Consider the following 25,253-nt stretch of genomic DNA (forward strand, 5'->3'; position numbering starts at 1 on the left):
CAACAAGTTGTGACTGGGCACTAGTCATGAGTCGGAATCGACTTGATGGCAGCGGGTTTGGTTTTTGGTTTGGTTAGTTACATAGGAAGGAGCCCTGGTAGTACATTGGTTAAGCACTCAGCTGCTAACCAAAAGGTAGGAGGTTCAAATCCGCCACCCTCTCCAAAGGAGAAAGACATGGCAGTCTGCATCCGTAAAGATTTACAGCCTTGGAAACCCTATGGGGCAATTCTACTCTATCCTGTAGGGTCATTATGAATAGAAATCGACTCAGTGGCAATGGGTTTGGTTTTGGTTTTTGGTCACATGGGCATCCTCTGCCTATCATGTACCCCAAATTCCATACTCCGGGAAGGAAAAGCAGATGTTTAGCATAAATCACATTGTTTGAAAAAACAGTGTAGGCGTAATGAGCCATTCTTATCAGGGAATGATGGGAACTTTCTCGAAATCTAAGTTCCTAGATGCCAGGCAAGGGCCAGCCTGGCAAGCAGGCCTTTCTGAGGATACCAGTCTCATGCCTGCTGTGTTAACTCTCTTCTGCACAGTGGTGGATTATAAAATATACTTTACCTAAGAAGCTAATGTCAGCAAATCTATATTTTATTTTCAAGCTTTATTGAGATGTAATTCACATATGATAAAATTCACCCATTTAAAGCGTATGGTTCAGTGATTTTTAGTATATTCACCGAGTTGTGCAGCCATCACCACAATCTAATTTTAGAACATTTTTACCCACCTGAAAAGCTCCATACCCATTAGCAGTCATTCCGCTTTCCTGCCTGTTCCTTCCCCCCATACTCCCAGACCAAGGTAACCACTAATGTGTTTTCTGTTTCTGTGGAACAAATCTATACATTTAATATGTTCTAAATCTTCTACCTTTATTTCTTCTCTGATATTAATGGTTTTCCAAGATAAATATTCACAGGCATTTCTCTTCAAGTGTGTGAGTCAAAGACTCAGAGTTTGAGTCTGTCTGGAATTCTCCAAGTCCAGAGCATTTAATCAATAACAGTCATCATCAGAATTGAGATTATATGAATTGGTGCTAGTTAATGAAATGTTTTATTATAAAGGCTTCTGTCTTTGCAAACTTTGTTCTAACCTGTTTTATAGTATGCAACTGATTGAGGCTTACCAGTGAGAATTTTGATATTTACTTGGTTAACATTTAGTTTTTTCATGGTTTCTCTTTGTTCTAAGATAGGGTCTCGTGTAGAGAAATCGGGTGAGGTTGGGAGAGGTAGCCATACTGTTGCCATTAGGATGTAGAGGGGGAAAAACAGATTATAGGAGGTAAAGGGGGAAAAAACACCGCCTTGTAATAAATGACAGTAATTTTACTTTTAAAATAATCCTCTCGTGGGTACAGCATGGAAGAGTAATAAAAAGTGAGCTTACATGTGAATTTATGTGTAACCAAAGGCTAAGAAGGTGCTTGTGTTTCTTTATCGTGATTTTGATTAGAACCTGGTTTGTCCCAAAATTAGGTTAGTAGACAAGCTGCTGTTAACTGAGGGTTGTGGATGTCTCATCTGCGGTTAAAACAAGGAACTTGGAGTCAGTGTGAGTGATAAAGGAATTGGCTAACCTTAGGTATTTCTTAAACGTCCAAATCTGTGTAAATTCTAATACTTTTGAAGTACAAGCTTTTACTTTAGTGTTAATACATATTTATAATTAGAAGGGACAATTTTGGATGCCAGAATTATTATGTCAAGGGACAAAGCAGCAGCTCTCATGGTCACTCGTGCACTCATCTTGCAGGTGGTTGTCCAAGATGCTGCTCTCTATAGGAATGCTGATGCTGTCGGCCACGCAGGTCTATACCATCCTGACTGTCCAGCTCTTTGCGTTCTTGAATCTGCTGCCCGTTGAAGCGGACATTTTAGCAGTAAGTACAGTAAAATGTATTCATGGCTAAAAACATCCTTTAAAGTAAAGCTTTAAAAAAAGTTCTGAAACGATGGAGATTTGTAAGGTGTTTACGTGCCGACATACCCTGGCACATGCACACAGTTACTTGAAAGAGGAGGGGGATCTTACTTATCTTTTTCCTGGTGAATATCTAACAGATCTCATATACAGAAAGTACCTTCTCAGGTACTTCTATTGCTTTTGAGAGTGTGTGTGCATGTGAGTGTTCATGTACACATATCTATATGCTATGGGTTTAAAAATATTTAAAATGTGCATAGAAAATTCTTATCTAAGATTAGCATCAGTGAGTCGGGGAGAAGCACGGTGGTCCTGTCTTTAGTGGTGGATACAAGAGTTGGCTGGGAGCAAGATTGCTCCTCAAAATCTCCGTTGTCCTCCCCTGGTTACTTACTGTTCTGTACACTGAGAAGTGTGTAGATTTCCTATTTCTCATTTTCATGAAGGTAGAAAAAGAGAAATGAACCCTGTGTGCATTGTGTGTGTGCACACACCTATAGACACTGTGATAAGGATTTCTTGTTTTTACTTTTTGGTTGCAGCTAATTTGCTAGTTGACACTGGGTGAGAAATAGAAGGACTGAGATTTTGAAATTCCCTGATAAGGGAATAAAATTCTCCTTTTCCCTCTTCTCTTTGACTTTTTTCCCACTTTGCCTCTTTTATTCCCTGTATTGTTTCTAACCTGTGTCACTCCTTTGTCTTCCTTCCTCCTTTTGCTCCTGAAGTGGATTGTTACTCTTTCATTCAGCTGTGTGATGAACCTAACGAGTCGTGTGACCTTGATCAATTACTTAGCCTTTGCAGAGTGCCTCGGTTTCCTTATTTGTAAATGGAGATGATAACCCCAGAGCTTTGCAGTGAATATTAAGTAAGATAAACTGCTTAGAACAGTGTCTGACACATAGTAAATGTTTTATCATTATTATCTTCATTATAATTCACTCTTCACTTATTCCCTCCAGCAGTGTATGAGACCGCCTGAACTGTGTTCTTTAATGATGAGACAAAACAAAACATTAGCTGTAGAAAACAGTCACTCCTTGCCAGCAGTTTTCCCTGTGCTTCAGGCAAGAAGTATTGATGTCATGCTGTGAAGGAACTGTCCACCTGGTTGCTGCTTAAATCTGGTCTCTACGCTGACAGTGAAGAACAGAGGTTGACATGAATGAAGAGGGAGCTGGAGGGGGTGGGTTGTGAGGAAAAGTAACTGGGTTAAAGCGGAACTAAAAACTGAGACGAAAGAACTGCCTATGCTGACGTAACCCTTCAAAGGAAGCTCCCCCTATCCATTGAGTAAGAGCTTCCCGGAAACCTGAGTTTGTGGTAATACCGACTTGAGTAAGCTGAACATCAGGTTGATTGTAGCTCAGTTTTAGACAGGAGTTAGGTGTTGTTTTTGAAAAGATTAGTCAGTTTTAGGCATGCTGTCTGTATACCAGATGCCTTTTTTTGTTTGTTTGCAGTTGAATTCTCTCACTTGACTGTCAATTCCCCTACAACAGTGTTTGCCCAGCTAGTTGGTGACTTCTGAGAGGCCATGGAGATGCTAATGTAGCATGTCACTGACTAGTCAGTCAGCCCCCTAGATTATGAGTACCTGGAAGGCAGGATTGTGTTTTACTAAACTTTATAATCCTGGTACCTAGTGTCACTTATACAATAAGAATTCAGTACCTGTTTGAACCAATTACTAGCCTTCCCTTGGTGATATAGCTTCTTTTAATAGTGTCTAAATTTTTTTTTTTTTATTCCTTGGTATTTAGATAACTGTTATTTCTATCAGCAGTTAATTATTCTGTTTTAATTTCTTATCTCATCATTCCTCTTTTACCCAATGGGAAATATGAGATTGTTAATGACGTAGGTTTATGTCTAGAAATATGGTGATAACCAGATCAATGCTGAGCACTCTGAGGCCTGTAGGCCACGAGTGACTAGTCAGCTTTTAGGGGTGCCCACCATCTTGTTGAGAAGAAATATCCATCTTACGTCTTAGTTTCAGAGAGAGTCAAACTCAACCCACCTGTGGTTTACCTCTAATCTGTTTTGTGCTTCTAGTGTCTGGATTTGTCAGAGAGATTTGGTTGCCTGGTGGGTGTTTGCGAGTGGCAGTGGGCTGAGTAGCAGAGAAGTACTGGATGGTTCAGATTATGTAGCGTGGTGGTAAAGAGCCCCAGCAGTGGAGTTATGGTCTGGGTTATATCACCATTCTACCACTCTGTAGTTGCAAAACCACGGGCAAATTACCTAATACTCCGTAAGTCTTGGTTTAATCCTTGCAAAAGTATAAGAGCACATGATAGCTAGTGCTGGACAGTGGGTTAGGAGCCAGGGCTCCAGGGCCGGACCACCTGGGTTAGAATCCTGACTCCTCTAATATACTAGCATAAGTTCCTTTAAACATTCTGCGGTCAATCTGTAAAATGAGGGTGGTGAAAATAGTGGTCTGCTTCATAAGGTTGTCGTGAGGCTTAATTAAACGAATACCTATAGTCTGTTCATAATCAGTACTCCGGAACTGATACCTATTTGTTACTTTCTAAATGAAATTAAACCTTAACGGCTGCTACTTAGAAGGAGAGTTGGTCCAGGAAAAGACCTTTTTCGAAAAAAGTAGATTCAAACTGTTAAGGGATCCCAGAGAGGAGCAGCTCTGTTTTCTACTTCAGTTTTTTTTGATAGCGAACACATTTTCATTTCATGAGAAGCATTCCCTACCCACACTGAAAAAATAAAGCAGACTGAGAAACGTTTGTTTTAAAGATGTTTCTGTTTGTCTTGTTCATGATAAGAACGTGTTTTTGTTTTAAGCAATGTGATTTTAAGAGATGATGTGAGATAATCCTTATTTTACTGTTAAAGAAAAAATTGTTTCAAAATGGGTCTCAGTAACAAAACTAGTTCCAGGTCCCAGTGTTTCGAGTACTGTAGCCCAAACTAGGTATTTTATTTCTGAAATTTTAGCCTAAAAAGTGAAACTCTGAAGTAATAGAGAATATAAGATTATTTCAGTAAAGTTACGGATTTTCCATTTCCTGATTTTTAAAAGTACATTTTTTTTTAAAGTATTGCCTGCACATACTTGTATTTTTCCTTGGCCTATCTTCATAGACCAATATATTTTGCTGTGGTATCTTTGGCCCGGAGGAGTTAAATGACTTGCTCAAGTTAAATACAAAGCTGATCACATTACATTAAAGCAGTTAAAGAAAGAAGTTTTAATTAAGGGCTTAAATGATAAATTGCAGTAATGGAGTTAAATCACTCTGCCACTCCAAAACTCTTTGTAAACCATAGGACCCAAACCAAACCCATTGCTGTCAAGTCACTTCCGCCTCACGGTGGCCCTACAAGAAGAGTAGAACTGCCCTATATGGTTTCCAAGGAGTGGCTAGTGGATTTGAACTGCCAGCCTTCTGGTTAGCAGCTGAGTTTTTAACCGCTGCGCCACCAGGGCTCTGTAAACCGTGGAGCACTCTGCAGTTATGAATTATTGTTGTGATGAGGGTAATCACACCGAAGCGATGGTAGCTTCTCCTTATACTACCGGGGAGATTACCCCAGAGGTCACAGAACGGGTAGGTTCATCAGCCCGGTTCAGATGCTGAATCACAGCTTGTTCAATCAGTTAGAAGGGTACAGTGAGGAGCAGGGGGAGGATGGGTGTGCTAAGACACTCAGGACAGGAACCACATTCCCCGAATCGTGTGTTCCCTGTGGTTTGAGTGCTCAGCGTCTCCCTATGCTGCATCAGCTCTTCCTGCTGATGGTGTGGCTGGAGCCAACACCGACTTCCAATGTAGGAGAGCATCAGGGGCACTGACACCTGGCCACAGCTGTAGCTTGCTGGTTAACGGTTCAGCTGTTTTGGCCTTTATCTACATGTCTTGGCAGATGACGTGGGACCAGGATGGGTGTCACTAGTGGGTATTTCATTTAGATACAGCACAGCTGTCAATCTGGATGTGTGACCTAATCTGTGCTTTGTGAATATTTAAGGTTTTCTTAATCTTTCTGTTCTTTTCTGTCTGTACTTAACACTCTTGCTCTGTTCCAACCTTTTTTTTTTCTTTTTAAATCTATATTCAAAACAATATGCTCCATTTTTTCTGTTTCGCTTACAGGTTACAAACAACTGTCTTGACTTCAAACACATGAGTTTCACCTGTGTTCAGATGTTACTTGTTTGCTATCTATACTTAGTTTCATCTATCTTGTTTTAAAAAAAAAAAATTTTTTTTTTCTACATAGCAGAGTTGAACATTCTTAATGCAGCGAACTCTCGTTAAAATTATCATTACAGCTGTCTTTTAGAAGCACAGAGAAGCTTTGGTTTGTTTTGTTTTGGTAGGGGTCTGATAAAAATCGTAGCATAGAAATCTGTCTGTAAGGAAGGGGGAAGTTGTTAAAGAGTTTGAATACCTTCAGCTCTCTGTATATATTTCATCGTGTTTAGATTTTTCATTGTTCATCCCTGATATAAAGATATTCAGCCTATATTAAAAATGACAATGCCTTAGAAGTATGATTTAATGCTTCTTCTTTACCTGGGAAAAGGCATCTTTCATAGAGTCAGAAATCCTATAAATCTCCTCTAATAAATCAGACCCTTGTAATGTAGAGAAAATAAAATGGAACTCTCTCGCCAGAAAATCGTCTTATTTAAAAAATTCCTTGCTAGCGACTTGCCCAAGGGAAAAACTCAGAAAACAGTAAGTTGTTTAATGTTACAGAATTATTGTTGCTGTTTAATACTAATTATATGAAATAAAATCCAATTTAAGTAGTTGTGTGTGCAGTAAGTATTGTGTGGATTCTTGCTGTTTTAGTGAGTGCACATTTACAGATTTGGTTTGATTGTGATAAGCTTTGATAGTAAATGAGAATTATGAAAGTGCTGATGTAAATAATTTAATATTTTTGTTTTTAACATTATATATGAGTTGGTTTTAACTTGATTGCTTTTAATTTTTATATTTAGTATAATTTTGAAAATGCATCTCAGACATTTGATGACCTTCCAGCAAGATTTGGTTATAGACTTCCAGCTGAAGGTTTAAAGGTGAGAAAATAGCAATATAAGATGAAGACATATGGTATTTAATAAGATGACTTTTACTGCTCTTTGTTTAAAGAATGAAAATATTTCTTACTATTTATTACTATAAAACTCGTGCATACTCATTTACGTAAAGGCCTCAGACTTCAAAAGTTATAAAGAAGAAAGTGAAATTATCTGTGATCACATCGTTCTGAACTAGCCAGTGTCAACATTTTCGTGTATAATATTTCAGACCTATTTTCTAGGATGGAAACCCTGGTGGCATAGTGGTTAAATGCTACGGCTGCTAACCAAAGGGTCAGCAGTTCGAATCCACCAGGCGCTCCTTGGAAACTCTATGCGGGCAGTTCTACTCTGTCCTGTAGGGTCGCTATGAGTCGGAATCGACTCGATGGCACTGGGTTTTGGTTTTGGTATTTTCTAGGATATATACTGAGTGTGTGTATATAGGCATATGTATATTAATGTATAGGTATATTTCTGTAAATGCTTACATATAAATCTTCCTATATATTTAGTACTAATGGAAACATGCTACTTGGTTACCTGCGTTTTTCACTTAATCGTGTATATAAGACATCTTTTCATGCTATTAGATAAGGTATATTATCTATTATTATTTGCAGTAGCTGCATGGCTTTCGATGTCATGAGATATGATTGAGTTTTGAACACTGGTTTGTTAAATTTTTCACAGTATTTATTTAGGTTGTCCAGTTTTTGCTATTACAAATAATACTACAACGAATATCTTCCTTTTTGTGTATTTTGCCCATTTCCTTAAGATACATTTCCAAATTGCTTTGTTTGTGGAGTGCACGTTTAAAATTGTCTTGTGTATTTCATGTTGTCCTCCAGAAAGTTTGGGGCAATTCGGAATCCCACCAATAGCGTCAAAGACTGTCATTATTCCACACCCTCTTCAACACTGGTCGTCAAATTTTTGCTAACTTGATTAATAAAAACATCTCATGAGGTTGAACATCTAATTTTTTGCCCAGTGATTTTGTGGGTGTTGTGTGAATTGCCTATGAATGTTCTTTGCCGATTCTCAAGTTAAGGCATTCATCTTTTCCGTATTCATCTGTAAGTCTTTTTATGTATTTGAAGTAGCAGCCCCTTGTTTGCCACATAAGCTTCAGACCCTTTTTCCCAGTTTGCCCTTTATCTTTTAACTTTGTTTAAGGCTTCAGAAGCTTTGTTTATATAATTAAAAATTGCAGGTTAGGAAGTCCTTCCCCACCCCAAGATCAATCAAATCAATTTGTTATTAATTCTGTTTCCCTTTGTTCCACTTGTGTTCTGATACCAGCTGCGCATACAGCCCTCCTTCCTCTGACCTTGACCACCTGGATTTAGGTCAGCCCTCACAGGTTAGAGGGAACAGCCCTCTTTCCTCTGACCCTGACCACCTGGAGTTAGGTCAGCCCTCACAGATTAGAGGGAACAGCCCTCCTTCCTCTGACCCTGACCACCTGGAGTTAGGTCAGCCCTCACTGGTTACAGGGAACAGCCCTTCTTCCTCCGACCCTGACCACCTGGAGTTAGGTCATCCCTCACAGGTTAGAGGGAACACTCCTCCTTCCTCTGACCCTGACCACCTGGAGTTAGGTCAGCCCTCACAGGTTAGAGGGAACAGCCCTCCTTCCTCTGACCCTGACCACCTGGAATTAGGTTAGCCCTCACAGGTTAGAGGAAACAGCCCTCCTTCCTCTTCTGACCGTAACCACCTGGAGTTAGGTCAGCCCTCACAGATTAGAGGGAACACTCCTCCTTCCTCTGACCCTGACCACCTGGAGTTAGGTCAACCCTCACAGGTTAGAGGGAACACTCCTCCTTCTTCTGACCCTGACCACCTGGAGTTAGGTCAGCCCTCACAGGTTAGAGGGAACACTCCTCCTTCCTCTGACCCTGACCACCTGGAGTTAGGTCAGCCCTCACAGGTTAGAGGGAACACTCCTCCTTCCTCTGACCCTGACCACCTGGAGTTAGGTCAGCCCTCACAGATTAGAGGGAACAGCCCTCCTTCCTCTGACCCTGACCACCTGAAGTTAGGTCAGCCCTCACTGGTTACAGGGAACAGCCCTTCTTCCTCCGACCCTGACCACCTGGAGTTAGGTCATCCCTCACAGGTTAGAGGGAACACTCCTCCTTCCTCTGACCCTGACCACCTGGAGTTAGGTCAGCCCTCACAGGTTAGAGGGAACAGCCCTCCTTCCTCTGACCCTGACCACCTGGAATTAGGTTAGCCCTCACAGGTTAGAGGAAACAGCCCTCCTTCCTCTTCTGACCGTAACCACCTGGAGTTAGGTCAGCCCTCACAGGTTAGAGGGAATACTCCTCCTTCCTCTGACCCTGACCACCTGGAGTTAGGTCAACCCTCACAGGTTAGAGGGAACACTCCTCCTTCTTCTGACCCTGACCACCTGGAGTTAGGTCAGCCCTCACAGGTTAGAGGGAACACTCCTCCTTCCTCTGACCCTGACCACCTGGAGTTAGGTCAGCCCTCACAGGTTAGAGGGAACAGCCCTTCTTCCTCCGACCCTGACCACCTGAAGTTAGGTCAGCCCTCACAGGTTAGAGGGAACACTCCTCCTTCCTCTGATCCTGACCACCTGGAGTTAGGTCAGCCCTCACAGGTTAGAGGCAGCACTCCTTCCTCTGATCCTGACCACCTGGAGTTAGGTCAGCCCTCACAGGTTAGAGGCAACACTCCTCCTTCCTCTGACCCTAACCACCTGGAGTTAGGTCAGCCCTTAAAGGAAACTGTCCTCTAGACTGCCAAATCTGCCTGTGACCACATCAGAGGCACTTCAATCATTGAGTAAGCCCAAGGTTTTAGAGTATTTCTCTCAGAAATCAAGGACAAAAACCAAATTCTTTGGGTAGAGTTAACCCCGCAATACCCTAAGATGTTTTTGTGTTACGTAAATTAGTACGCGTGAGATTGTGGATATTTGTTCTAAATTGTGGATTAGAACCGAAACAGAATGGTTTTAGTTCTGACTTTCTTAAAATTTCTTACTTAAGTACTGTAAACCTATCATTCTCAATTACGGTAGTGGGCATCTCTGGGAGGGGCCTAGCAACTTTTAATGTTTTTAAAGATTTTAAATTATTAAAAAAAAATTCCAAGCACTGCATGACTATTTCTCACTGTAAAAATATTTAAATAGAAAAGAAGCATGCAGAGGAAAAAAGAAAAGCCTCCCATTACCTCTTCCTCTTGCATTGGGCACATCTGCTGCAAAAGACCTCTTTTAAAGTATTAAAAAGCAAAGATGTCACTTGAAGGACTAAGGTGCACCTGACCCAAGCCATGGCATTTTCAGTCACGTCATATGCATGCAAAAGCTGAATAATGAATAAGGAAGACCGAGGAAGAATTGATACCTTTGAATTATGATGCTGGAGAAGAATATTGAATATACTGTGGACTGGCAGAAAACAAACAAGTCTGTCTTAGAAGAAGGACAGCCAGAATGCTCATTAGAAGCAAGGGTGGTAAGACTTCTTTGGACATGTTATCAGGAGGAACCAGTCCCTGAAGGAGGACATCATGCTTGGTAAAGTAGAGGGTCAGTGAAAAAGAGGAAGACTGTTAATGAGATGGATTGACACAGTGGCTGCAGCAGTGGGCTCAAGCATAACAGTTGTGGGGATGGTGCAGGACCGCACAGTGTTTCGTTCTCTTGTACAGAGGGTTGCTATGAGTTAGGACCGACTCGACAGCTCCTAACAACAACAACAACACCCCTTCCTCATCAGTACACACCAGTCCCATTTCCCTCTTCAGAATTAAATATTATCAGGGTGTTATGTGATCTTACAGGCCTTCAGATCCTTTTCTGAATATTTAGTACTTTTTTTTTGTATTAATGGTTACTATTCATGTCTAAGAAGAGTTTTTTTTAGCTCTTATAATGAAATCTACTCTAGCTAGTTCACCCAGAAAGAGATTTATAAAGGAATAAAGATGCTCAGAGTATCACTGGGGAGCCTGGAGAATCAGTCTCCAAACTGTTTGAGGAACAAAACCCAGAACCACATTGCAGAACTGGCCTGACACAGGATTGGTGTGGCCCCTGGCCTCCAAATTACATTTTTTTTTTTTCTGACCAGGAAGCCCCTGTGATCTTACCTCAAAACATTCTGCCTGTATTTGCCACCTGAGATAATCAAAGAGATAGCCTTTATCAGACTGTTCCTTCAGCGGCCCCTTCTAGGTCCAAAACCTAATTGGTTTTTCTGATTGACAGCTCTGGGCCTGGTAGTTACTAGCCACACATGTTGCTGAGGCTGTGAGGCTGACGTGGAGATACAGTATGGGTTTTATGTGGTGGTGTTATTGTTGTTTTAGTTTACTCTGGGAAGGTGGGATTCATAGTGTGAGAAGCTGCCAAAATATGGAGAAAATTTGGAGCACTTCGAATGACAAGATACTCACTATAATATTATTCTGCAGTACCCCCCACCACTACCACTTACTGTTACGTCTTAGAGGTATTTCTATAGATCTAGCATGTTCCTGTTAAGCAGCACATAGTATTTTGTAATGTGAATGAATGTAGTTTATTAACAATTGTCCTAAGAAACCAAACCAAACCCAGTGCCGTCAAGTTGATTCCGACTCATAGCGACCCTACAGGACAGAGTAGAACTGTCCCATAGAGTTTGCAAGAGGCGCCTGGCGAATGTGAACTGTTGACCCTTTAGTTAGTAGCCATAGCACTTAACCGCTACACCACCAGGGTTTCCCCAATTGTCCTATTAAGGGATATTTTGATTTCTTATCCAGAGTGCATTTACTTCTCTAGACTGGAGGTCTGGAAGCAGAGTTGCTGAGTCAGTGGTTATGGACATCTGAAATTGTCACAGATTCTGTCACATGGACTTCCCAAGAGGTTGTACTAAAGTATTCCAGTCAGCAGTACCCGAGAAGACGTGTTTCTCTAGGCCCTGGCCAACACTGGGCATCATCAGCCTTTGTAACTTTTGCCCATCTGATGGGCAGAAAGTACTGTCTTGTTTTAATTTGCATTTCTCTGATTACCAAAGATTTTGAGCTGGCAGCCTTTTCTTTCATTCTAGCAGAAGGAGTCGGACCGCCTCATTTCACTGATGAGATGCTTAGGAAGGTCGTGTTAAGGAGCTCCGTTAACTCTTGATGACCGTGGTCTTACTGGTGCTCCTCTGGTCCCGTGTTACTGCAAATCTGGTTCACATTTACAAGATACTTCGACAAGTTTTTTTAAGAAAGAGTAGTTCAGTACCTGTGACAATATGGAGCAAACCCAGGAAGTGAAATAAGGTGACAGGGAAGAGAAAATGTTCTAACAAATTGTTGGATCTTTCCGAGTGGTTTGTACATTTGCATGACGGGCTTGGCCATTGCCCAGAATCAGAAGTCACAAATGCCAGCCTACCCATTGTCGTTCACCAGGAGGGCTTGGTGATGTCGACGTGGCTCGCTGTAGTATAATGCCTCTAAAACCAATTAAATATGTTAAAAATATAGCCAAAATAATCTTAAAATACAATGTGGTATTAGGCGATTTAGCTCAGAGATATTTACTTTTAGACCCTGCCCCGAGAGTTTAGGTGGGATATTTCCTGTAGGTCTTAGATTCTGTATTCTGTTGTTATTGTTAGCTGCTGTTGAGCCGCCCTGACTCGTGGTAAACCCTTGCACAACCAGACTGGACCGTGGTGGTCCGTAGGGTTTTCACTGGCTAATTTCCGCAAGTAGATCGCCAGACCTTCTTCCTAGCCTGTCTTAGGCTGGAAGTTCTGCTGAACCTGTTCAGCATCATAGCCACATCCAAGCCTCCGCTGACAGATGGGTGGTGGCTGTACCAAGGTGTCCTGGCTGGGAATCAAACTTGGGTCTCCTGCGTGGAAAGTAAGAATTCTACCCCTGAACCACCACTGCCCCCCTCTGTGTTCTGTGAGTTTTGTAGTATCACAGGATTCCACAGAACTGTATATAAGAGATCAGATATTTATAGTAGGACACATATCAATTGGAATTCTACGTTTATATCTCATTTACATATGCTCAGATATTAAGCTAATGGTACTTAGAGGTTTTTTTTTTTTAAGTTCTCCCCCCTTATTTTAAAAAATATCATGCAGTACAAGAAAATCGGGAAAGCTATAGCCAAAGTTTTAGCTATTTAGCTTTAGTGCAAAAATCTGTATCTTTGTATGGATTAAGACACGTCACTCTGTCCTATAGGGTCGCTATGAGCCGGAATCGACTTGATGGCGCTGGGTTTTGGGTGGGGCAGTTTTGTAGAAGTTTTAGAAGAAAGATTTTACATTTTTCCCTAGGGAAGCTTTGTTTTTAGTTACATGTTTTAATTGGCTGTTTTGGGAGGTGACTTTCCAGATAAGCTTTTTTTTTAAACATTTTTTTCTTGAGATGGTAACCTTTGTGCATCATTATTAAACTCAGTTTGTTTACAGTTTGTTTGCACAATGTTTTATTTGGAAAAAATTCAGAGCCATGAGATGGTTCTTTTTGGAAGATACAAGTTCTTTGGAAAAGTAATATTTTAAACACGTTAAAACAGTGTAACTTATGATTAAAATGACCAGTATAAGTGTAAATTTTTAATTTTCCCCTAATTAGCCTGCCCTACCACATGTTTGTTGTTAGATGTCTTTGAGTTGATTTTGACTCAGAGTCACCCCATGTGACAGTAGAACTGCCCTATAGGGTTTTTAGGCTGTCATCTTTATGGGAGTGGATTGCCAGGTCTTCTTCCCACAGAGCTGCTGGGTGGGTTTGAACCTCCAACCTTTCAGTTAGCAGCGAAGCGCCTGTTATGCCACCAGGGCTCCTTACCATGTGTTTAGTAATTATTTTATAGTATAGCATGAGATAGGATTGTATTTTTACTTTTTTTTCAAATAGATAACCAATTATTAGAGCATCATTCTTGAAGGGTCCAAGCTTTCCATGTAGATTTGTAATGCAGGTCTCTTGTCTGGTGCTCTGTCATTATCAATATAGTTAGAGTATTGGCTACGCATTGAAGGCCACTCTCTGGAGGATCAAGCTTTTCCAGGTTTCTTGTTTCTATACTTTTAAGAAGTGCCTCGAGAGGTAGAGGAGAGAGTGGTGATTACTAAGAAACTGAAAACAAGATTTCCCTCTTACAAGGAAGTCTGGGTCAGTAAGCCCAGCGTCAGGTTCCCTGAGTGCACCTTGAGTGGCAAATCTTGGTTTCAGCAACACGCCTTCTGGGCTGGCTTTGCCATGATCCTTGTATACAGCGTTTTTGTAATCTGAAGGCGAGGCTCCTGCGACTGAACCGCCACTGCCCCCACTCAGAGTATATGTATTCTTTATGCTGATGAGAAAGAAGACCCAGGGGGTGAAGGTTATGGGGTACAGATTTGTCCTTGTCTATGTCATTTTAATATCCAGAACAAAGATACAGATGAAGAGTTTTTCTTACATGATATATTTATTTTCCCACTCCATTATTCGTTAAATGAGTTCCCTGTGTCATCACTGGTTAATTTTCCACTTACTAGAGCTGTTCTTTGAAAATTAACTTGCTGGCTAGTTTCATGATTCTTATTATAAGAATTGATTTGAATGCAAAGGCTTGAGATTAGAGGAGAGATTTTTTTCCTAGTGAAGTCAGATGCCAGCGTTGCCAGGAAGTGTGGGTATTTGCAGAACCTCCTTCACTTTCTTTGCAGAGCAGATGCTCAATACGAGCTACTGTAACATGCTCTGAGAACATGCTTGAAGTTTCTGTGCTGTGAAGAGGCCTTGGTTAAGCTGACTGCTGAGTTCTTACTCTCAGGGCCTGTTAACTGTCACAGTATCGCCTTCAGTTTGTAGACTAACACAAAGGTCGGCATTCCCTCTTTGAAGGATAAATAAGGACATAAGGCCATCAAAATAAGAGTAAAATCACCTGGCCATACATAAATAGGAATTCCAATATCTAAAGACATCTTCAAACACACAAAGTTAGATGTTATAAAAAGACTCTTGAGCTTAAAATATAGAAAATATAAAATATATAAAAAGTGAATTTTGAGCTTCTAAAATAATCCTTTTACTGTTAATTTCAAAGGTAATGGTTACTCTTTCATTTATTAAATGAAACAGGGAAGATAGCATTTTATTAGTTACAGAAACTAATGAATTATTGCATCCTGGCACATTATTACTTAGAGAGGAAGGGCGAAGGTAGGGAGCAGGAGTCGGAATTGGGCCCACAGTGATGACAACGACGACGATGACTGGGAGAGAGAAAGGGAAAAGACCTGAGGGCGCTTGGGAAAGTCTACATCTCTCTTACCCATCTTAAGTGGAATTCCCAAAATCCAACCTTAGTTCCTTTTCTTTGTTTCACAGTTTGGGCCCTAGTCTCTTCCACCATCCTTGAACTCACCCACAATGTTCTATGTAGTCTCCTAGCGTCTTGGAAGTCAAAGGAGGCTCAGGTATCTGTTCTCACAAATCAGCACCCCCCCTTCCCCAGTTCATTGCTGAGCATCTTTGTTGTTGAATTAGTAGTTTTCAGTAGATTGTTTTTGCTGGCTTCCTCATTTTGATATGATACAATAGTAATTTTCTATTCTTCTACCATAAAAAAAATTTTTTTCTGATTATGAGAATAATATGTGCTCACCATAAAAGTTCTGATGATTTAGACATGTATGAAGAAGAATATGAAAACCACACATAATACTACAATCAAGCAAATACAGTGGCAGACGTTTGGGTAAAACTGTGAATTTATATATGTATTTATTCCTTCACCTAAAAAAAAAAATTATATATGCAATTTTGCAACTTTTAAATTTGGCAATATCATGGATATTTTTCCATGCTCAAGGCAGACATACTTTACTAATTAAACCAAATTTGGTTCAGAGCGGACTTCTGGGGAAAGTTTTGGTTTGAGGTTTAAGGTTTCAAGATAATCTCAGAGTAGTAGTTTTGGGTGTTCATCCAGCCTTAGTAGCTCCAGAAGTCTGGATTCCATTGAGAATTTGTCATTTTGTTCTGTTCCTCCCCCTTTTTGATCAGGATTCTTCTATAAAATCTTAGACCAAAACACTCAGTAATGGCTGCTGGGCGTCATGTAGCTCTGGTCTCGCGGCACGGAAGGCAGATGTTCATGGCGGCAACATTTCCTTCTGCGATTCCTGACTCTCCTCCTTTCTCTGCTACCCTAGGTGAATGGAGACCTATTGTGATAGCTTGGATAGCTACTTGCAAGCTTTTAAGACCCCAGGCACTGCACAATGAACTAGGAGGTAGAACTGAAGCACTAAAAGCCAGTATTAGTCCAGTTGACTGAGATGTCCCATGAGTTCATGACCCTAAACCTCCAAACCAAGAAAACAAATCCCACGAAGTGTTTGGTTATACACAAGCAACATCAGAAGCTGCTTTTTTTTTTATTTGTAAAAATAATACTACATAAAAAAAAAAAAAAAGTGTGTGTCAACTCAGCACTTTTCAGGTGTGCAGCTTAGAGATAGCAGTGATGATGGGGTGTGGTGGTGTGGTGTGTAATGTAGACATTGTCCACCAGAGGGCACAATCATTTTGTTTTCTAAAATGTCCAGCTATCTCACCCATTGAGTGAAGCAGGATCTGTGTGTGCTGTATGCAAAAGCACATACCAGCTGGCCTTTTCTTCAAGAGCTTGAATATCCTGAAATCAAAATCTTAACAATGTCTGTGTTAATTCAAAGAAAAGTCAAGGCTGCATTGAAATCTTTAAAATTTTACCCACTGTGTTGCTATTTTTAAGAATTAACTTTGATAACAGAAAGACACAAGGAGTGTCAACCAGATCTTCAGTGATGACTTTTTATTTAGACCTTTCAATGTCAATTTGAATGAAAAGGAAATCACTGATCTTATTTCTTAGCTTTATCCTGGATGTCATGATTTATTGTCCTGTCCCCCCAATGGAAAAGTTACTAGCCAACTATTTATGTCTGTGGATTAATTTAAAGTAGTAAAGTAATTTTGAGAGAAAACATTTTCTGATTTGCATATAAATGTGAAATTCTGTTTGCAGTCAAGTTAGTCTTATTTTGATTTTGATAACATAAAGGTAGTGTTTAAAGAAATCCATTTAGGTTTAGATGAGACAGTCAGTATTCCAAGACCAAGGAGGGATCAGTTAGGCATTTGCAGTATATTTCCACTCACCCAGTGTTCCTGACGTCAGAGACAAAAATGAAAAAGAAAAACAAAGAAGCATCTCCATAGGATGAAAATGTCTCCCCTGGCTTTATGCGAAGTTAGCCCTTGTTGCCCATGGATTACAATAGGCTGGAGCCCGGGCAAAGGGGTCACCCCTTCAAGGACATTTGTGAAACACTGTGAGTCGGAATCCACTCCACGGCACTGGGTTTGGTTTTTTTTTTGTTTTTGGCCTTTCTAGATGGCCTTGTATGAGGTGAGAGAGAGATGTATATACACACACACACATTACTTTTTCTTCAAGAATTTAACCATCTACATTCATAGTAAAAACAGGAATATTTAAGATACAGCCTGCAGCTGTGATCAAAAACTACCTAGTTAATTGACTGGCCTTATTTCCTTGTTTTATTAATAACAGCTCTATTGGGGTATAATTCACATACCATGTAGTTCACACATTTAAAGTCTACAGTCCAGTGGTTTTTAGTGTATTCACAGAGTTTTGTAACCATCACCACAGTCGATTTTAGGACATCTTCATCACCCACCAAAGACACCCCTTACCTGTTAGCAGTCAGTCTCCGTTCCCCACCCCTGCAGCCCCAGCCCCAGGCCACAGCTACTCTGCTTTTAGTGTCTGTAGATCTCGGGTTCAGGACATTTCATAGGAATGAACTCATTCAGTATGTGGCCTTCTGTGTCTGGCTTCTTTCATTTAGCATAGTGTTTGCAAGATTCACCCTGTTGTAGCGTGTATCAGGGCTTCTTTCCTTTTGGTGCTGAGTAATATCCGCTGGAAGAGTACACATTTTGTGTGTCTCTCCGTCAGTTGACAGATGCTTAGGTTGTTCCCACTTTTTGGCTGTCATGAATAATGCTGCTACGAACATGTTTTTCTCTAGACATATATTTTCAGTCCTCTTGAGTGTATCCCTAAGAGTGGAATTTCTGGGTCATGTGGTAAACTCAAAGGAGCCCTGGTGGTGCGGTGTTCAAGAGCTGGGCTAATAACGGAGCGGTCGGCTATTTGAACCCACCAGCACCTCTGCGGGAGAAAGATGTGTCAGTCTGCTTCCATAAAGATTTCAGCTTTGGAAAGCCTATGGGGTGGGTAGTTCTACTCTGTCCTGTAGGGTTGCCGTGAGTCGGACTCGACTCGATAGCAATGGGCTTGTTTTTTTCTTTTACCAGTAAACTCTATATTTAACCTTTTAAGAAACTGTCAGGCTATTTTTCCAAAGCGGATGCACCATTTTACGTTCCCACCATCAGTGTAGTGGTTAAGTGCTGGCTGCTAATCAAAAGGTTGGCAGTTTGAATCCACCAGGCGCTCCTTGAAAACCCAATGGGGCAATCCTACTCTGTCCTGTAGGGTCGCCATAAGTCAGAATCGACTCGAGGGCAGTGGGTTTACCATCAGTGTATGAGGGCTTCGTTTTTTTCATATCCTTAGCAATACTTTTTTCTGTCTCTCTTTTTGATTATAGGTATCATAGTGGGTGTGAAGTGGTAACATTGCGGTTTTGATTTGTATATCCTTGATGGCTAATAGAGTCTCTGGGCGGTGTAAATACACTGGGCTTGTAACTGAAAAGTTGGAGGTTTCAGTCCACTCAGAGGTGCCTTGGAAGAAAGGCCTGCCAACCTATTCCTGAAAAGTGAGTTGTCGAAAACCCTGTGGAGCGCAGTTGTGCTCGGACACATATGGGGCCCCCTGAGTCGGAATTGACTTGCCAGCAACTGGGGAGCAAAAAAAAGATGGCTAATAAAGTTGAACATCTTTATGTACTTTTTGGCCATTTGTGTATCTTCTTCGGAAAAATGTCTGCTCAGATTTTTTGCTCATTTTTTAATTTATCTGTCTTTTTATAATTGAGTTGTAAGAACTTGTTATGTATTCTGGATACTAGACCCTTATGAAATATGTAATATGCAAACATTTTCTCCCATTCTGTGGCTTATCTTTATTTTTTCATTGATGTCCCTTGAAGCACAAAAGTTTTTAATTTTGATGAAGTCCATTTTATCTATTTTTTTCTTCTGTTGTTTATACGTTAATGTCATCTAAAAAACCATTGCCTAATCAAAGTCATGAAGATATGCCTATGGTTTCTTCTAAGGTTTGTATGGTTTTGGCTTTTAGATTTATCTCTCCGATCCATTTTGAGCTAATTTTTTTTGTATAGTGTGAGGTGCGAGTCCAGTTTAATTATTTCACATATGGATACCCAGTAGTCCCAGCTCCGTTTGTTGAAAAGACTATTCTCTCCCCCATTATTTGTTTAGACACCTTATCATTCTTTTCACCTGTAATCCACTGGTGTGGGATTGATGTGATGATAAGATATGAGGCAGGGAAAGTGTTCTCTGATCCTATGATTAGGTCTTTGTCTTTTAGTGAGTTTTTGCCCCTGGGCTGTGGCCTTCACAAGTACTTATCAACTTAAAAAAAAAAAAATTTCTCCCCATTCCTTCAGTGAAACGGGAAGTCTAGAAGGGGCTGGAGTTGGGTATTTCCCTTCTCCCGTGTTAGGGAAGTGTTCTGTGATCCTATGATTAAGTCTTTGTCTTTTAGTGAGCCTTTGCCCCTGGATTGTGGCCTTCACCAGTAAGTACTTCTCAGCTTAAAAATAATTTTTTTTCCCACATTTCTTAAGTGAAACAGGAAGGCTAGAAGGGGCTGGATTTGGGTGTTTCCCTTCCCCCATGTTGGTTTGCCCTAGAGCATAGGCTATTGCTAAGGAGAACAGAGTACTATGGGTATATTAAAAAATGATTAGTTTTCCCCTCTCCTTGCCAGAAGCATGAATGGATTTTTCTCTGATCTTCACAGTGAGAACATGGTGGGGCTCCTGGAGCTAAAACTCAGGAAAGCATTGGTGGTCCTGAAGTTTGTTTTTTTTAATCTTGCAGGCCTACTCTATACTCAGTCTCTAGCAATAAGTCAGTTACCCTTTAGTTATTCCTACTGGCAGTTTGCGTTCCCGGTAAGCTATGATTCTGTGTGCCTATATCTCCATACGCTTGGTGGTTCGCCGTGTGACCCCAGCTTAGTGATGGGTCTGAACAGAGCAGGTTATTTTCAGGGTTTCCTTGTTGTGAAGACGGGAGTGATGGCTCTCACGCTCTGCGTGTTGGTCTGCAACCAGAAGTCAGTTGTCATTTTGAGGAGGGGAAGATTCCTTAGGATTTTCCTCTATGTAAGACTATACCATCTGCAAATGGAGCTATTTTTACTTCTTTTCTGATTTGGAGTTAACGTTTTTTAGGGCCTTTTATTTGTCTTGCTCCCTCCCTCCTTTCCTTCCTTGTCGAATTGCGCTGGCTGTGACTACCAGGGAAACCTGGTGGCGGAGTGGTTAAGTGCTACGGCTGCTAACCAAGAGGTCAGCAGTTCAAATCTGCCAGGCGCTCCTTGGAAACGCTACGGGGCAGTTCTCCTCTGTCGCTATGAGTGAGAATCGACTCGACAGCAGTGGGTTTTGGGTATGACTGCCAGTACGATGTTGAAGAGAAGTGTTAAAAACAGACGTTCTTGTCTATTTTCTGATCTTAGGGAGAAAGCATCCAGTCTTTGACCGGTAAGTATGGTGTTAGCTTCAGGTTTTTCATAGTTGCCCTTTATCATGCTGAGGAAATTTCCTTCTAGTCCTAGTTTATTGAGCATTTTTTTTTTAATCATAAATGGTATTGAATTTTGTCAAGTGCATTTTTCTGTGTCTATTGAGGTAATCATGTGTTTTTTGTCTTTTGTTGATGTGGCCTGTTACATTAATTAATTTTGTGTTGAGCTAACCTTGCCTTCCTGGGATAAATCTCACTTGATTATGGTGTATAATCTTTTAAATATATCGTTGGATTCCATTTGTTAGTATTTTCTTGAGGGTTTTGTGTCCGTATTCATAACAGGTATTGATCTGCAGTTTTCTTGTGATGCCTTTGTATTTTTGTATTAGTGTAATTCTGGCCTCATACAATGAGTTGGAAAGGGCTTCCTCCTCTCCTGTTTTTTGTGAGACTTGTGTTAAAAGATTTGTGTTAATTCTTCCTTAAATGTTTGGTATAATATGCCAGTGAAGCCATCTGGGCCTGGGCTTTTCTTCGTGGATAATTTTTTGAATATGAATTCAGCCTCTTGTTATAGGTCTATTTAGATTTTCTATTTCCTCTGGCATCAGTTTTAGTAGTTTCTGTCTTTTTTAAATTTGTCCGTTTCATTCAGGCTATCCAATTTGTCGTCACACAGTTGTTACAGTATTCCCCTGTAGTCCTATTGAGGTATCAGTCTGCATGTGCTGTGCTGTTACTGTCTGCTCCCCTTGTTTAATCCTCAGAAGATTACAACAGTAAAGAAAAGCGGGGGTATACAAGGTCTGAGTTTTGTGGCCATTTTTGATTTTCTTAGGCCTCCTACATTTTAGTGTCTGTATGAAGAAGAACACAGCATCAGGATCGGAGGAAGACTTATTAACAACCTGTGATGCGCAGATGACACAGCCTTCCTTGCCAGAAGTGAGGAGAACTTGAAGCACTTACTGTTGAAGATCAAAGACTACAGCCTTCAGTATGGATTACACCTCAACATAAAACAAAAATTCTCACAGCTGGACCAATAAACAACATAATGATAAGGGGAGAAAATACTGAAAATAATGAAATCAAGGATTTCATTTTACTTGGATCCACAGTCAGTGCCCATGGAAGCAGCAGTCAAGAAGTCAAATGATGTATTGCCTTGGGCAAATCTGCTGCAAAAATCCTCTTTAAAGTGATAAAAAGCAAAAATGTTACTTTGATGACTAAGGTGCATCTGACCCAAGTCATGGTGTTTTCGGTCGCTTCATATGCATGTGGAGCTGGACAACAAATAAGGTACACTGAAGAAGAATTGGCGCGTGTGGATTGCGGTGTTGGTGAAGAATATTGAATATACCGTGGACTGCCAGAAGAACGAACAAACCTGTCTTGGAAGAAGTACTGATACAGTGCTCCTTGGAAGTGAGGATGGTGACCCATTGTCTTTGTCTTGCTTACTTGGCACACATTATCAGAAGGGACCAGTCCCTGGAGAAAGACATCATGCTTGGTAGAGTTGAAGGTCAGTGAAAAGGAGGAAGGCCCTCAGTGAAATGAATTGACGCAGTGGCTCGCACAGTGGGCTCAAACATAGCAATGATCGTGAGGATAGCGCGGGACCAGGCAGTGTTTCATTCTGTTATACGTGGGGTTGTTATGAGTCGGAACTGACTCGACAGCACCTAGCAACAACATTTTAGTATAAAGTGCCCCTGTAAGAAGGTAGAGATGAGAAGGATCCTTGATCACAGAGCAGGCAACCTTTTAATGAGAAGGGATTAGCCAAGGAAGGTGGCACTAAGTGTGTGGACCTGCGCTCTCTGGCTTAAGCAGTAACTTTTTTTCCTGGACACTCTGATTTGAGGCACCAGAGAGATCTGCAGCGTTGGCTGGCAAAGCTACTTCTGCTGCCTGGCAGACGTGGGGGTGAAACTAAGTAAGTTTATACTTAGCTTTAACTGACTTATATCTGAGGAATAGATAGACATCGTTAAGCTCTTTCAGCAAATTACCCTTTTCAGCATGACCCGCAGGAAGGATAATCGGTAATTATTTAAAACCTTTTTTTTTTTTTTTAAAAAAAAAACCCTTTGGGGCAGCTCTGCTCTCTAAAAGTTTCCATCTATTTTTCATTAAGGCTAGTAGATTGTTTTTTGGACTTTTAGGTTGTATGTATTTGATTTTTATAAAATTAATTAAGTTTAAAAATGATACATGCTTGTTATAACAGATTCAACAATACAGAAATAATTAAAAAGTAAAAGAACCCCGTTTCCAGTTCTACTCGTGGACCCTGTTTTGTGTTTGTATGTGTCATATTTCAATGATTCCAAGATGTATTTTACTGCTCCACATTTTAAACATCACTGAAACCACGATGCGTCTTTTAATTGCTGTCAGCCAGGTGGTAGTCATGACGGAGTTGTTGCTACCTGGTTGTGGGGTATTTGGCTGTACCTGTTTGTGTTGTCTTCACTTCAGTTAGGTTACTTGCCTTGTTAGTCCTACATGAATTGGGCTTAATTACCATTCTAAGTGTCTTGAAAACAATCAAGCGTAATGTGTTATTTGGCGGGAAAGCAAAAAGTTACTGAGTGTCAGAAAGGCAGAGAAAAGGCAGCAGGGTAGATTTAATATGAGGAGAAGCAAATAATCATTGTTGGAAGGATGACCACCAAGCAAAAACCAAGTGCTTTAAGCACCAAGAAAGGGAGCTAGTCTATGAGAAGATGGCTGAGTTACCTAGTGTTGGTGCTACAATAAAATCCCACAGGTGCGGGGAGTTTAAAGAATAGAAATTTATTTTCTCACAGTTCTGTGGGCTAAAAGTCCCAGTCAGGCTCGGTAGTGTTGATTCCTTCTAGTTTCTCTGCTAGTTTCTGTCGTATGCTGGCAATCCTTGATGTTTCTTTGCTCGTAGACACATCTTCCCACAGCACCTTCCCCCTCTGCATGTGTCTGTATCTGTTCTGCTGTAATTAAAAGATAACTTTCTGAGGTGATTGGGGTTAGGACCTACCCTATTTCGGTATGACCTCATTAACCTAGCCAAAGACAACTGTATTCCCAAATAGGGTCATGTTCTCAGGTACAGGAGTTAGAACTTAGACATTTCTTTTGGGAGGACACAATTCAGTCAATAAGCAGTAGATAAAGTTATGATATGTTCTGTTCTGGAAATTCTGTGCAAAAGTGTTCCATATCACATGCAATGCAGTGCAGTTTAAGGCAGGAGAAATTGCCAAATCTCATGGACCAGATGGTTGGTGTGATCAGTTCAAGTGCCGTATAGGACTGTTACTAAGGCATGGTGTTATAACTTTGTCAGTTTCTTCTCATAAGGAAATTTAACGAATTTGGTCATCTTTTTATGTGTTTGTTCATTTTTTATATCTGTTGAGAGAATTATCTGGTTTTTGTATATTGATATGGTATTATGTACTAATACCTTTTCTGGTATCAGACAACCCTGCATTCCTGGCAAAGCAACTTTCTATTCTCTTTTTAAATTAATAGTTACTGTGTGGACATCTTTTCAATTTTGTGTGTATCTCCCTAATTCCTTTTAATACGCCCAGGTAGCATAGTGGTTAAGTGCTACGGCTGCTAACCAAAGGGTCGGCAGTTTGAATCCACCAGGTGCTCCTTGGAAACTCTATGGGGCAGTTCTACTCTGTCCTATAGGGTTGCTATGAGTCGGAATAGACTCAACAGCCCTGGGGTTGTTTGTTTTTTTTTTTACATTTTTTTTGTATGCATATACTATACTTTATTAAATGACTGCCTTGTTGACGTGCATGGGTTTCAGTTTTTGCTGCTAAAAAGCAGCGTAGTAATGAACAGCCTCCTACATAGACCTACATAGGCTGGTGTCTCTGCAAGATAAATTCCTGGAAAAGCCGTGCGTTTTCATTGTTTTGATAACATGAAAGTTAATTTAAAAAAAGATTTACTTGGTTTTGAATCATCAAACATTATCGGAAAATATACCAACATATTAACAGTGTCACTGGATTGATTGGCTTATGAATAATTTTCTTTAATAATTAAAAAGAATGGAACTTATTAAAAAAAACTGAATGTTTCTGCAACCAAGCACTCCTTCAGAAGATCTGTGGTGTAAGCATCTGGAGAACAGGAGCGGTTAGAGTCCCTAGATACTGCGTCTGGCGTCACAGGAGCGGTTAGAGTCCCTAGATACTGCGTCTGGCGTCACAGGAGCGGTTAGAGTCCCTAGATACTGCGTCTGGCGTCACAGGAGCGGTTAGAGTCCCTAGATACTGCGTCTGGCGTCACAGGAGCGGTTAGAGTCCCTAGATACTGCGTCTGGCGTCACAGGAGCGGTTAGAGTCCCTAGATACTGCGTCTGGCGTCACAGGAGCGGTTAGAGTCCCTAGATACTGCGTCTGGCGTCACAGGAGCGGTTAGAGTCCCTAGATACTGCGTCTGGCGTCACAGGAGCGGTTAGAGT

At 40.8% G+C, this 25,253-nt stretch overlaps 1 protein-coding gene across 4 annotated transcripts in view; it reads left to right on the forward strand.

The window, feature by feature from the left end:
- The window catches only part of RNF13 (ring finger protein 13), a 125,806-nt gene that overhangs the window by 24,515 nt on the left and 76,038 nt on the right, over positions 1-25,253 (forward strand). For 3 of the 4 annotated variants that reach the window (XM_064275587.1, XM_003416158.4, XM_023555427.2), the window contains 2 exons: positions 1,774-1,900; positions 6,929-7,009. In XM_064275587.1, the coding sequence (XP_064131657.1) occupies positions 1,787-1,900; positions 6,929-7,009 (195 nt within the window). In that variant the 5' untranslated portion in view covers positions 1,774-1,786. The remainder of the gene's footprint in view (positions 1-1,773; positions 1,901-6,928; positions 7,010-25,253) is intronic. The other variant, XM_023555426.2, reaches the window with a different exon arrangement.

Source organism: Loxodonta africana, chromosome 23 (assembly GCF_030014295.1).
Source record: "Loxodonta africana isolate mLoxAfr1 chromosome 23, mLoxAfr1.hap2, whole genome shotgun sequence".
Lineage (NCBI taxonomy): Eukaryota > Metazoa > Chordata > Mammalia > Proboscidea > Elephantidae > Loxodonta > Loxodonta africana.